Source organism: Dromaius novaehollandiae, chromosome 5 (genome assembly GCF_036370855.1).
Source record: "Dromaius novaehollandiae isolate bDroNov1 chromosome 5, bDroNov1.hap1, whole genome shotgun sequence".
NCBI classification, from domain to species: domain Eukaryota; kingdom Metazoa; phylum Chordata; class Aves; order Casuariiformes; family Dromaiidae; genus Dromaius; species Dromaius novaehollandiae.
In genome coordinates, this window is record NC_088102.1 from 38,537,216 (window position 1) to 38,551,849 (window position 14,634).

The 14,634-nt window shown below is 41.1% G+C and overlaps 1 protein-coding gene across 15 annotated transcripts in view; it reads left to right on the forward strand.

Annotated features, from left to right (window-relative positions):
• RAD51B (RAD51 paralog B) overlaps window positions 1–14,634 on the forward strand; it is a 411,492-nt gene that overhangs the window by 239,945 nt on the left and 156,913 nt on the right. For 14 of the 15 annotated variants that reach the window (XR_010389391.1, XR_010389390.1, XM_026095719.2 and 11 more), the window contains one exon: window positions 8,661–8,779. The exons of the other annotated variant lie outside the window; for it this stretch is intronic. Coding sequence is in view for 12 of the 14 variants with exons in the window: in XM_026095719.2 (XP_025951504.1) it covers window positions 8,661–8,779 (119 nt within the window). In the remaining 2 variants the exon portion in view is untranslated. The remainder of the gene's footprint in view (window positions 1–8,660; window positions 8,780–14,634) is intronic. 15 annotated transcript variants of the gene reach the window in all.

The window sequence follows — 14,634 nt, forward strand, 5'->3', positions numbered from 1 at the left end:
GAAGTGGCAAATCCAGATGATGGGTAAACACTAGCAGAGACTGATGAAGTTTAGCAGCTGAGATGAGCCAGCCTGGGAAAATCAGATACTATAATGCTGTGGCTGTGTAGGTCAGAGGGCTGGGGCTTGCAGCGTGCAAGGCTTCAGTTGCTTTGACAGCGTGATTCTAAATCTCACTTCTTTATTCAAGCCTTAAGGGACCTCCACACATGTAATTCTAGCACTCTGCCTCCTCCCTCCTGCATGCATTCTGATTAATATCATGATCTGTTTAATTCCCTGAGGGACCTTAACAAAAAAAATACAGCAATTCCTTGTAGCATGATTGGTGAGGTGATAATTAAAAGCATTTTCTGGTTCACAGGGCCCTAGCAATACCAGATGCCATGGTTGGGCAAGCTTTGTTTTTCAGCCTATGCATCCTTTATATGTGCAGGCAAGGCAAAATTCCAGATCTGTTCTTTTCTCCTTAGGTCAATGTTTTGGGGTTTTATTTCCTGGTCTTGGAGAGACAGGAAGAAGTGACTGCACAGGAGAGGTTAGAGGGAAGAAGTTGCTTTAAGTTTTAGTGGTGAGCAGTGTGGGCCACAGCGGTGGATTCTGAGAAGAGAGTAAATTAGCACAATTTTAGATTTTAGAAAAAGAATTTCTCAAAATCTGTCATTAGAAAAGGAAGGAGAGAGAGCTGTAGGGTGAAGAGTTTATCCTTGGCTACAGGAAGGAATTGACTTACAACCACTGTCTTGTGCTTGGTCTTCCCCATCCCTCCCACCGAAGCACCCGTGATTACAATTGTTTCCATTAGAAATGCAGGAACGCTAAAGTGCTGGAAGCTGCTCAGTTTAGGGTTTATTGCCAGACCACAGGAGCAAAAGATTTATGCTGGTAAAAAGAAAGTATCAGTTCCCAAGGATCTTGACGCTGCAATTCCCTGATTTGGGCCCTGTTTCAGGTGCTGTAAACCACCAGCTGTCTTCCCACCTCCGCAGATCTCCTGAGACGTGACCATTTTGTTCATGGCTGGTAGATTGTCTGGCAAGAAATCAGACCAGCTGGATTTTCTCATTTCTTAATGTCTATTTCTTTTTTAGGTCAGCAGACAGGAGTCTCAGTACTAGTATGTGTGTGCTTCTCTCTCTGACAACTCTCAAAATAAAACAGAATCGACGTGATTCCACCAGTGCCGGGGAAGGAGATCCTCTAATGCAGAACACACTGATAACAGTGGGTGTGCTGATCAGCACCAAGGGTATGAGATTAGAAAGGAAAAAAGCATCTGTCCAGTTCTTTGGAGGACCCTTCCTATGTCTTGACCTGGATAGAAGTCCCAGCTGATTTTTCAGGATAGAATAATGGTCAATAACTGTTCATTTGAAAAAGCTTCTAATGTTTCATGGAGAATACTGAAAGAGCTTATTTATAAACAGTTTTGCTGGTCTGTCCTTATTTTGAATCCTCCCCCTCCCATGGAAGATTCCTTGTAGGTGTGGAATAATCAGCAGAAGGTAACGGGCTTAACCTGCAGTTCTCAGGAAGAGAGGGCCTTTAGGTCCCAAGCAGTCCTGTTGTTCTGTGTGTGGATAGTGTTTTGCATATTGCAGCTGAGAACTCTAGCTAGTTGTCACAATATAAATAATGAATGGCTGTAAATAGACGGCAGAAAGGACCTCATTCTTGGTGTAATATCAGATGAACACTGTAACAGTTGCCCAGAATGTTTACCCAGATGTGCAGAAGTATGATGATAAACAAAAAAGTGTGAAAATTCACCTGTTTGGGGAATATGAGGTAGATAAACTGTGAGGTCCAAAATGACAAGTGGGTTCATTCTGTCCCATCCACTGCTGTCTTTCCGTAAGAACTTTGCAGCTGGAGCCTAAGTGGCAATTTTCTGTCTCTTGATGATGAATGAATCAGAACAGTCTCTTCGGTGTAATCTCCATTAGGCATTTCACTTCTGCAGGAGTAACATACCTATTAACTAGAGTTGCTCAAAAAATTTACATTGAAACTAATTTTTAACTGAAAAGATGGGGTTATACTAAATTAGGTTGTTTGCTAAGTATATACTGGTGACTATACTGTAAAAGACAGAGAAAGGAAAACTAAATTACTGACCATTAATAGCTAAACAATTTCAGCTTCCAGCTAAAATATTTTTACTTTTTTAAATTAAAACTTGAAGTAATCTGAAATAGTCTGTTTTTGCACAGATTTAGAATGAGGGGATATTTGGGAGTGAACTTGTCAGATTCCCACCCCTAGTGAAGCAAGGAGAGTAAGCATTTTAGAAGTTACAGTTTTTACATGGCTGCTTTTGTGGCCAAGCTTGGTTTCTTACAGCAACCGCTAGTTTTCCTGCCACATGGCCTAAGTAATAAAAGGAAATTTCCATGAAGGAAATACAAAATACAAAAAACTACCAAGCAAGTTTTTTTTTCTCCTAAGCTGGACTGGACTCTGCTGCTGACATGCCTGTGTAAAACATTTACTGAAATAGAACTGTACAGTTGGAATGGGGAACATCATTTGCTTAAGTGTCAGTTCATATAAATAAGTAATTTGTGTTTGGTGATTACTTACGTATGTAGAGATACTTTATGATGATCTGTTCTGTGCTTTGTCCTAGGCCGGTGATGTTAAATGTTGGTCTGAGTAGCTGTCTACTGCTAGGGCCATGACTTTCTTTTAAAGAACTGGGTTTTTATCATCCTCACTCATTGTCTCTTAGTTTTCTGGGTGCCAAGGGTAGACAGTATATGACAGGAAGAGGCTGGGATGTACCTTGAGTGCCCAGTACAGAGAATGAAACTGCCATCACTCTGTGGTAAGAAAATCAGAATTACCTTTAGGCTAGAGAACACACTGTGGAGAAGGGCTCAAAATGGCAGTAGAGAGTGAGCGGGAGTTGAAGGGCACTGTGGTTAATTACTTCATAGATCAGTGTCCTGTGGGTTGATTTTTACTCTGATGGGTTTTTCCACTATTAGTTATATTTAGTCTTGTACTTTCTGAGTAGGTGAAGATGGAAAAAATAGATTGGGGGTTGCTGGGTTTTTTTTTCCTCTGGTGTCATTGTTAGAGATCTGCACCAAAAATTCACACTGAGCGCAGTGCAGGTGAAAAGCAGTGGTTTTATGTGCTCTACCAGTGAACTGGAACTCCTGTGCAAGAAAGCCTCACAGCCTGAGAGCAGGAGGGAAAGTACTTTCCTCCTTACTGCGTGGTGTACTATTTTTGTTGAGCTCGCTAGGCTAATTCTTTATAAATATTTTCTCTGTACATTTGGAGGGCTTTTTTTCTCCTTTTTGATGAATACACTGTTGTCAAGATGATTTGATGTTGTTAAGATTTGAAAGATTTGGGGATGGGTAGCCTCTCTCTCTTGCTATTTCACTGTTTTGTTGCACAGCAATCCCTTTTTACTTTGGAGGGAGAAAGATTTCTGCCTTGCTGAATTGATAGAGATTGCAAAGGGGCCCAGAGGTGGGGATGAACCTGTCAGGCCAGGAATCTCTTATCTGGAAAGACAAAAAGCTATATGAAAATGTGCAAAGGGAGGAACTCACTGCTCTGTGCAGTTATACCAACAAGGAGCAGATTGCTTTTTTTAAATCAAGAATATAATCACATCCTACCTGTAAGGAGTCTTTACTTTTAAAAATGTTTCATGAAGCTTAGTGTATTTGATTCAGAGCACTGGGTCTAGTTACTCTAATTTCCACAGGATGGGACACTAATGAAGGTGAAGTTTCTTTATGAATAAATCCCCTTCAATCATACTTGCAACTGTCGAGGCTTGGTTACCTGAGGGAGCAATGTTTAATGCAGATATGGCACCTCCTTCTCCGTGGCAGGAGAGAAAGTCTTTAAGACCACCACATCTTTACCTGTAATTCTCTGGGGCCAGATGTAATGGAATAAATTCAGTATGGAGCTGAACAGCTTTAATCCTACTGCTGCCTCCACTGAAAAATGGATTGGTGGAATAAACCCCTTTCCCCATCCTGCTAATATGAGGAAGGTTACTTGTGGAGCGTTCATTTTAATTGCACTGACTGGGGAAACAAACCAAACGTGTTACCAGGCCTTGTATATAAGTAGGGCAAAGTGGTGTTGGCCACTTCCACAGCCACTTTTTTCCAGGACAGAGGAGCCCTGCGTGTGCCTCATCTGTTTGGTGGCAGCACTGTGGACCTCGGCTGAAGAGGTCCTTGGTTTATTTTTCCCCTGGCTGCAGAGAGTCATTTACTTGGAGTTTGACCACAGGAAGCTTTATTTTCACTTGTGACAGCTGTTCAACGAGAGTGAAACAGCCAGTTCCTTCTTTCTGCCTGCGTTTCACAACAGCTACAGGCTCCGCTAGAGTCTCTACTGTTGCCCTGCAGAGCCCAGGTCCTCGGTCTGCCTGCGTGGCAGCAGGTGCCCTTTTGCTGATCAATTTAGTCCTAGTTCTTTTTGTGTGGGGAAGGAGAGGGTGTTTAAATGAATTGAATTCACCGGTTCATTTTACTTGAGTTGGATCTGAATAAACAAAGCAGGGGGTTGTTTAGAGGTTTTCTCCATCCCTTCTAGCGTGCTCCTTCACCTCCCCACATGAGGATCCCATCCCTGTGCCTCTGCTTCCCATCCCCTTTTCCACACACTGGCGCTCCCTCCATCATCCATGCACAAACTGGGATCCGTCACCTTTCCCCCGTCTGTCTGTCAGCCCTGTTTCCTCCTCTCCCTATTCCCTGTGCTCCCTGCGTTGCCCATGTCCAGAGGAGAAGTGATAAATGCCAGTGCTGGCTGGCACACGAGCTGTACACTGAAGAGGCTGAGAGACAGGAACTGCTGCCTGGCGGTTGATTGCACATAGCCGGCTTTGTAGAAGTGTTACCCAGCAGCACAGATTAGCACCTTCATGTAGCAACTGAGAGCTGTTACCACTCTGAAGCAGTTGGTGGGACAGTTTGAGGACCTCTGAGCAGAGACAGAAGTCCCTTCTGAGCCTGTCTGGTGTTCCCTGTGGGCCAAGGTTGGTCTGATACTCCCACCTCTAAATATGAAAATATGAAGGTCAGAAGAAGGAGGCAAAGCATGCAGAAAAATATCACTCTGTTTTGAACAGTGTTATTTATCCCCTTCCTTTGTCCAGTTTACTAATGACTAAGTAGTATTTGAAATAACAGAGAAGCTAATTTGGGTTTTTTAAGGGCATGTTTCAACATAAATCCATTTTAACATATCCTCCCTTCTTCCTTCCTCTTTTCTTCCCCTGAGACATTTACTATCTTTTTGTGTTTGGAGCAAGAAGAAGGAATGAAGCATGTGCTGTCACTGTCCTTGAACTTCTCTGCAAAGCTGGCGCTCCTTCCCCCTCAGTTCAGTTCACTTCTTGCTGCTTTACTTCTCTGTCTGCCTAATGCATGAGACTGCAGGAGGATCCCTTATAAAATGGAAACCTTTCCTGTGAGGCATTCCTTTCTACCTTGTAAAAAGTCTTCACTGCAGATTTGCTCCAGGCTTACTAACCACTTTGCACCAGAGACATAAATTTGAATAACTTCATAGAAGAGGATTTGCCTGAAAGTGGGTCACACAAACAGCCCTCTTCAGACAGGGGCTGACACAGAATGGTACAGTAGGCTTTCTCCTTTATAATAAAATAAAATAAATCTACAGCAATTAGCTCGCTTGTTTTGCCACAAGCCTTATGCCTCTAGTGCTTCTGTTCACTTTGGTACAGGTTTTAGGCCTGCAAGGAATGCAGAATTAGGAATTATTATGGACTGATATCTCATTTTTATCACCAGGCTCTAGACATTTAACTGCTTAAATGCCCCACTGAGCATTGCAACAGCACAATCTTACTCCTTCTATTAGCTAATAGCAGAGAAAGAGAATTTCAGGGAAGTTTGGATATGAATTCTGCAGCTGTTGTAAGCCCACAGTAGCTACTTTTGGAATGTCTGGGCTTTTGTCTGTAGTCAGAGGGCCCCAAACTGGTGGGCGAATCACTTCCAAGTGGTGTGGAGTGGTGCCTTCTCACTGCCAATGTGAATGCAGTTATATAACCTGCGGGTGAACGCTTCCCTACACACCAGAACTTGCATTTACCTGCCTCACTTGAATTTCATGATTCCTAGCCATTTCTAGCAGGTGGAAAAAAGGACAATATAGACTGCAGGAGAAACTTTGAGTTTATTCCACATGACAAACTGAAGTTTACAAAACTTTAAAGCTGCTTCTCTTTCTATTATTCTCTCTCAGCGTGTTTGTACAGTAATAACATTTTACTTTTGTGATGTAAGCTTTTTCCACAATGAATGTAATGGACTTAATTAAGTAACTTGGTTTAAGTCATTGCAAGGGATGTGACAGGATGGGGAATGGAGTACAGACTTCCTAGCATCCTGGTTTAACACTTGAAACACTTGAACTCAATCTCTCCTGCACCTGGCAAGCTAAATTGCAAAGGTAGATAAAGAGAACTATTATTGTCAGCACATCTGCATTCCCGATACAGGTTGGTTAGACTAATTAACAGAGTAGCATGCCCAATACTGAAACTTCCAGTTTGCTGCTTCTGGAGTTAGTTATCCAGGTGGAAGTTTGATGCTTATCAACATATTAATCCCTTTGCTATGAACAAAGAAAAGCAACTGTCCTTGCAGCATAGCACAGTTGTAGACTATCTTCAAACTAGAACAGATTTTGTTCTGGAAAAGTGGGTATTGTGCAGATCACAGTGAGTTGCCATGATGTGGGAATTAATCCAGATGAGTACTGAGACAAGACTCCTGTCAAACTATTAGCTTGAACCAAATGCTTCATAAATTTCTTTTCTGGACCTTGAACAGTTAAAGACCTTATCCAAATCCAGTAGATGTCAAAAGAACATTAAATTACTGTGATGGGGTTTTTCAGGGTCTTCAGATGAGTCCTTTAGTGCACTAGAACTATTTCCAGGCCCTTCTGTGAAGTCTGTTGCTCTCCTTTGTCTCATGCAGTCTAATACAATATCCTTGTCACTGTTTCTCCTCTAGATAGTTACTTTAAAAAAGTTAAAAAAACCCATAACCTTGCAAATGTAAAAGCAATGAAGGGTTATAAACCTCTGTCTCCCAGTAGCTCTGCTGGGGCATGAGATGAGTTTGTCATCTAAGTACGGTATAGCTTCCAAAATGTGGTACTTACAATTTAAGTGTCAACAGTAACTCTTGCACCACTGATCATTTTGTCAGAAATATAAGACTGCTCTGAAATTTGTATTGCAGAGTAAGTGCAATACCCTTTTATCTTTTCCAGTCTATGTTTACAATTTGAAACATCAGCTTTCTCATAGTAAGGTGAAATAGTTCTTTTAGCCCTGTGACTGGCTGCACTTTTCTGCAGGAGGTCTTGACTATTTGCTTATGAGAGTGTAGAAGTTAAAGAATGAAAGAGCTATCATTCTGTGTAATCTACTTTTTTCCACTTTAGTATTCTTTCCCACTGTGTTTTCTCAGGGTCTTGTCAAATCCAATTTTAATTGACTCGGTTGACAGGAATTTCATGACTGTCCTGGGGAAGCAATTCTCTTGCCTGATAGATGACAGGAAGTTTCCTGACTCTCCGTCTAACTTCCTCTCATTCAACTTCAGGCCAACTCTCTTAGCTTTTTAACGTTTTGGACTGACTGTCTCAAACAGTTCAATTTTCAACTTACACATGATCAGTTTAGGTTTTGTTTCTAAATTTCTTTGATTTGTCTGACTTACTCTGTTCTTAAAGCATTTCTTGGAATGAAACAAATCAATCATCTGTCTTACACAGGACTTGTGGCGTAAGCAAAGATCAAGGTCTTGAGCTTCTACCTGCCTGTATGTATGTATGTATATACACATATACATGTATATATATGTGTGTATATATATACATGTATATGTGTATATACATACATACATACATATATGCTGCTGCTAGAGAAATCAGGTGAAATGGCAGTTTAGCAAGCTTGATCATGCTGTGTTACTGGAAACACCTCTTATGTTATCATTGCTGATCACAGCAAAGTACATTTTCCATCAGGGTTATGTGAAGTTCATATGATTGAAAAGACACTGAAATGGTATTTGTACATAAGAGGCTGTCTTCATCCCTTCTTCAGAAATTTTAGAAAATGTGTGAGATGTCTGCTTGCATGAAACAGCATTTTAATTTTTAGATCATGGCATCATGGCACCGTGCTGTGCTCCTATAACTTCCTTTCTCATTATTTCTTTAAACACTGTCTGTTCTGGCCTGTTTCCCTGTCCCTTGGACCCATAGAAAGCTGGTCTATATGGAAGCAGTATGTTTAAAGAGGGCAAGAGAAGTGTCCCCCATGTATGGTGTGTGCCTCCAGATATTTAGGAAAATATATTGATCTCTCCAAGAAGGTAGGTACTGCTTTGCAGCATATCCTTAATCCTTGGCATTTTAACTGCATATCAGAGTGAGACAGAGAAGGACTCACACTGTAGTTATATAGGTGAATCAGGAAGGTAGGAAATTCATGCAGTTATGTCATCCATTAAATACAAACTATGATGACCTGGCTTAAGGAATGATCGGAGATGATTGATCAGAGGCTCCCTGCCAAACCCATGTCTATGGTGCGGTCCTGACACAATTCCTTTCATTTCTACCCTCAGGAGCCTCTGGAGGCAGGAAGAGGGAATCTGGTTGTGTGACAGCAGCACTTGGCAATACATGGAGTCACAGCGTCAACACCAGGCTCATACTACAGTATCACGACTTGCCAACAAGACAGGTGAGAAGTTAACAGCAAACAGGATTTAAATTAAGCTGCACAAAGAGTGCTCTGTCAGACGGGCTGTGTCCTATACGCGCTCTGGTTAGGCGGTGTGTGTCAAGAAGGCTGGCACTCTCAGGCCAGTTGCTTATTCGAGCTGGGGGGCAGTCAGCATCCTCTGCTTTTCAGGAATGGCCAGTCTGTAAGTGCTTTGACTCCCGGTGTCAGTATGGGCTTCTCTGAGTAACGGGACCTAGTGTGTGTTGGCATGGTCACACAAGTTTCTTGAGCTTTTGGTGCATTTCATGTTGTGGAGATGGAGGTAATCCTTAAAGTGCTTTCCTGTTCAGTGATCTTGAGGCAGGCGGGGGAGGTTAGTCCTTTCTGTGCCATGGTTGTTTTGCTGTCATCTTTTCCACACTTCTGTGCCAAATTTCTGCTATGACTGTTAGGACAGGGAGCACTCTATCTTCTGCAGCTGCTGTTTGCAAGTGGAAGCTTGCTGCCTGCATCAGCAAGCTTAACTTTGAGCAGTAAATATGGTAACAATTTTACAGAAGCATGTCTGCAAAAAGGAGAGAGCTTACCCTTTTCACTGAGAGACTCCATAGCTTTTGATGAAATTAGTAGCATTTTTGCCTGCAATCCTCACCTCTTAATTTAAAAAAAACTGTGAAAAATTAGGAGGCAGGACATTTGGGTTTTGATTGAAGAACTTTTTTTTTGTTTTTAAAAACAGCATAACCCATGATTTCATTTGTCCCTTGGGATATCTGTGGTTATAATCTCTTTTGGCTTTGCCTATTCTGTTTTTGTATTGATGTAACTCTTTCCAAAGGCTCTGACCCTCAATATTAATGTTACTGATTTTCTGCCCCTTAAAGTAGAGTGCTGGCAGAAAAATAACTTTGCAAAACTTGCACCATCTTACTCCTCAGCATTACTGCCCACATGCCTTCACAACAGAGCTCCTGCCTTTTCTGACACAGAGCAAGGTTTCTCACAAGCTTGCGGAGGCCTTCGAGCTAGAGTAGAGGAAGCCATTCTGTTTTATTCTGCTCATTAGAAATAAAATTATACCCATGGCACTTCTATTCGCAGAGCAGTATATGTTGTGAAGCAGAAGTTGTCTGCTGCATTCTCAGATAACAGGTTAAGTGTGTCAAAGGTGGTTAGAAAAAGGGTTTTCTTGAATGGCATTGAATGAGTGAGCACATTCAAATAGAAGCACACTCTCACTGTTGCTGCTCTTCTAAGTTCTCCCTGTTCTGCTGCTTGATCTGGACTATAAGGAGTGCTGCCTTTCTACATATGTGTGCAAATTGCAAAGCTGTCCACAAATTTCCTGGATCACTTTGGATGTACATGGGAAGTGGATTTGGCAAAAGGGAGAAGGGCAGAAACTGGGCTATATGCTACTTTATGATACACAAAGTCAACTAAAAAGGATTAAGAACATTCCTGTGTTGGTGGAAAGAGGGAGCAGTTTCCCTAAAAAATATTCAGATAACAAGTCTAGTTTTCCCTGATTTTGTTTGAGAATTAGTAGGTCACAAGTGTATGAAGTGTTTTTTCAGCCTTTACATTCCTTAATAATAAAAAAAAGTTTAACACGTCACGTGTTAAATCATGTGTAAATCGTGTGTGTAACAAAAACAGAGTTTTAATCAGTCTTCCAGCTCAATTTATCAGGTACATCCCCTTGCTTGCATGTGATGCCGTAGTCTAATTCTCTTTCAGTTAAATAGAAGAACCACATCTATAGTCAGGAAAAACAACCTTAAAATAAACTTTAGTATACATTATGAAAAGAAAAGTAATTTGAAATGGAAGTGTGATATAAATAGTGATATTATCTATGATGTCCATGAATGAAATACGATATGTAGATGATATCCAGTAAATACTTTCCTGTTGCTGATATCTTTCTCCTTTTTTTTTTTTTCTTTTTTTTTGATGAATTCTCTTCTTAAATTCATACAAATCTTTCAGCTGGACATGTGGTTTCCAGTAGAGTAAGACATCTAGAATTACCACACTTGTAGTAGCACTGTATTGATTCAATTACTATAGTTTTATACAAATATGTACTTTTATAATTGTTTTTTACACACTTTCAGAAGTGAATTATGATTAAAGGTACCTCAGTTCTTGAGATGCCGTTTCGGTCATCTTAAGGTGGCTCTGTCAGGAAGTATTGAATATCAAACCTTTGAAAATCAGCACTTTTTAAGGAAGCCTAACTTGAAGGTCCAAAAATTCCCGAATCACCAATCACTTTCACAGATTCTTTTATTACTGTAATTAAAATGTCTGTGATTATCCATGTAGTCAAAATCATCCTGCCTTGGTTTTGAAAAGAAATTCTGCTCCACGAAGTTACTCAAGTCACACAGTTGTTCTGGAGAACTGATATTTGCTACCTGAGAATCATTTTATTTGGGGTGAAAAGAGTGCAAAAACAAGTTTTCACTGCTTTTTACACCTCATAACCCTGCAGAATCAACATTTCTCAGAGAAGAAGCTGTGCTTTGCTCTGACTTACACATTAAGTGCAATTCTTTCTTTCAAAAACAAGAAAATTCTTTCTTTCTTCAGTCACTTGACCTCCCGAAGAAGGTCTTCCTGGCTCTGCTTTCCCTCCCTCTTTCCCTGAGCAGCCAGGGTGCGGTTGTGACGGTCTGAGGGATCTTCCATTACATTTGGCTTCCCTGGTAACGAAGCCTGTGTGCTAGTCCTCACTGGGAAGTCATTCCCTGTATCCAGAGAAATGAGCACTGGGCTATGAGGTCTGCGGGTGGGACTCTTCCAAATGTGAAGGGAGCATGTAGTCATTAAGGAGGATTCAAGCAAAAAGTTTTCGTGAAACATAGCATCTTCTGGACAGCACAGGCCACTAGCTTGCTAGATGCTTGTTCTCAGTCACGCAGTATTCATTCTGTGAAAGCTCAGGGACCATACAGTAGTCCAGACTCCTGAAACTCTGGGCAATGCCAGGGCAGCAGGTGGCAGAAAGAGTATGTGGAAAACATGGGGAAATTAAGCATACAAATTCTACACAGGCTTTTTCTTCGTTATTGAGGAGATGATTCCATCATTTTGTTTGTCCAGCAAGTATTTTTTCAGCCAGCTATCCCTTTCTCCACCCCACCCTCCATGTGTCTGGTGAGCATTAATAAGACAGCAGCCAATTCAGCAAAGCAATGAAATCCTGCCTGCCCTAAAATCGATTAGGTTTGCTTTGTCGGTTGAACAACCACAGGTTACTTAATGAATGGGTGAACTTTCCTCTTTTGTCCCCTTCTAGAAGCCAACGTTCTGGTTTTGAGTTTCCTTCAGGACAGAAGCAGTGCCATGGGGGGGGGGGGGGGGGGGGGGCGCCTGTCTGCATTTAGGTTAATTATGCCATCAAAACACACAAGCAGGGACCACAGTAGGAGTCTTTTAACTGCTGAGGTGGGGTTGAAGCTGCATGAGTTCCAAAGCAGGGCGGTGACATAAGAGCTTGGGGAAAGCGGAAAAGGTAATCTTTTCGCACAAATTTGTTTGTGAAGGGAATTTGTCACTATCTTTTTGCTATATGGTACTGCTATTCGGTTTTCCCTACGCAGTTGTGTAAGTCATTAACCTTGACATCTGTTCTCCTGAAATCCATACATAAACATGCAGGCCCTTTGAGCCTGGGCCAAAAACAACTGGGCTGCGCTAGAAACTAAGACTCCTCAGTTACCCCTATGCTTATAATTACCCTTCTTTCCTGAATTGGAGTCAGCAAGCCCCAAGATTACTGTTTTCATGTGTGCTCAGCTGTCTTTGGGGGCCAGCATGGTAGGGTTTAATAAGCTGACATGCTATATTTACCATTTTATTCTTGTCTATTGGAGGCAGGGTGCTGGATTAAGTGAAACACTGGCCAGATCTGGTATGGTGACTTCTATGGGCCTGTTTTACTTTATACTTCCCAGGGGATTTGTGAGACTCTCAATATTGTGTTAAGGTCTGTAATGCATTCTGAAATTCTCAGATGGAAACTGCTGTAGAAGCGCAGAGTGTTATTTTATAACAATATTAATGTTTTCCTACGATATTTTAAAGAAAGAGTCTTTAAGATTGAGATATGGCATCGAACTTTCACAGCCTTGCCAGGTGAGTTGTTATACAGCAATTTTCCTGCTCCATGTAAAGTGTTTCAAATCCGTAAGTCTATGGTGACTCATTATTTAAAAAAAAAAATTACAAAACTTCTCTCGTGCAGACTGATGCCAGACGTAACTTTTGCTGTGTGCTTGGTTACAGACCAGCTGTTTTGTGCTGCTCTGCTTAGTATCATCTGAATAAGCACTGAATAAGCATTCCAAAACTATGATTGTGAAGCAGCCGTGGTACTTTCCAGCCTGGGGAAGGGCTGGGAGAGTGGGTGAGAGTGAGGGTGAAGTTTAGGTGTATGTGACTTGCTAAGGCTTACTGCTGTGATTCTTTATTTGGATCTGGGTTCGTTATAATTTGAGTGAAGCAAGTCTTCCAAATGGCACAGATGTTTGCCTATAACTCTACCAATGTTTGAGAATATATTAAAAATAGAAATAATGTAAGCTGTTGCAGTTATGATGGTTTCAGAATATAAGTGAAACCAGATATCTGTCTCCCCATAAAACAGTGAAAATAGTTGTCATATAGACTCTATGGCTGTTGGATCATGAGTTACCTAGTCCCATTTTAAAGATAACCTCAGATGGGTTTTTCATCAGTGAAAAGGAAGTGAAGCAAATAAACCACAGAAAATAAAGCAATTGCAAACAAGACAAGTAGAATGAGAAAGAAATACAGTAAGCACTATGTGGGGTTAACACTTTCTAAATTTTGCCTTAATAATCGGTAGGATAGCAAATACAGCAATGAAGTTTGGAACAAACTTTTTAGTGTTCGAACATGGTAGAAGATTGTAGCCTCATACTAAAAGGGGTTCTAATTATTTTGGTGAGATACTAATATTGACTGGGAAGAGAAAAGAGGCAATGAAATGTAACCTGGCAGAAGACGTACTGAAATCACTGTGAGATGGAAGGAATAATGCCTAACACAAATGAAATACAAACAGTATAGCTGAGCTTTTTTCTGTTAACTTTGTAACAGTTATAGTGACTTACTAAAGCAAATAGAGATTAAGAAGAAGAGGCAATGAAAATAAAAAGATGCTTTCCGTAGTCTTAAGCATAGTTTTGGAGTCAAACCAGAAAGAAGAAGATAGAGGTGGCTATGAGTATTGCGAAGTGTTAGACAGAAAGCGTTTGGCCTACATTGGAGGGAATAGAGAAGAAGCTAGCTCTCAATCTTTGTCAAGGTGGAGCAAGTGGAAGCCCATAGAGAACTGAGCACTGAAATGAATCTTTGGGCAAAGAAGGTGACTGAGGGTGTGTGAAGGCTGCACACGTTTGGGTGTGAGGCAGGAGGTATTCTTGCCTCCATTCTGCCCTCTGTGTAGCTAGATTTGGGGAGGTTCAGAAAAGGAAATTTCAGTAGACCAAAACAAGAAGAGAAGGAAGCCCTGCATGTGGGTTTTTAGCAGAATTATTAGGACAAATGAAGTGCCATTCAGTGGCTTCAATCTGTGTTGGAAAAACCTGCCTGTATATGCTACATGTATCATGTACATAGTACAGTAAGGCAGATTATGTACATAGTACGATACTGTTTTTCAAGTCTTAAGGTATGAGTAAATCTGCAGATGGTAGAGGATAATGAGCTCCAGTAAGCAGTGATAAAAAAGAGATGTGACTATTCCAGGTGTTTGGGTATGGGAAACAAATAGTACCACCGTTTTTCTGAAGGTTGGGTTTTAAAATGAAAGCGATACAAAGTGTTGCCTATCATAG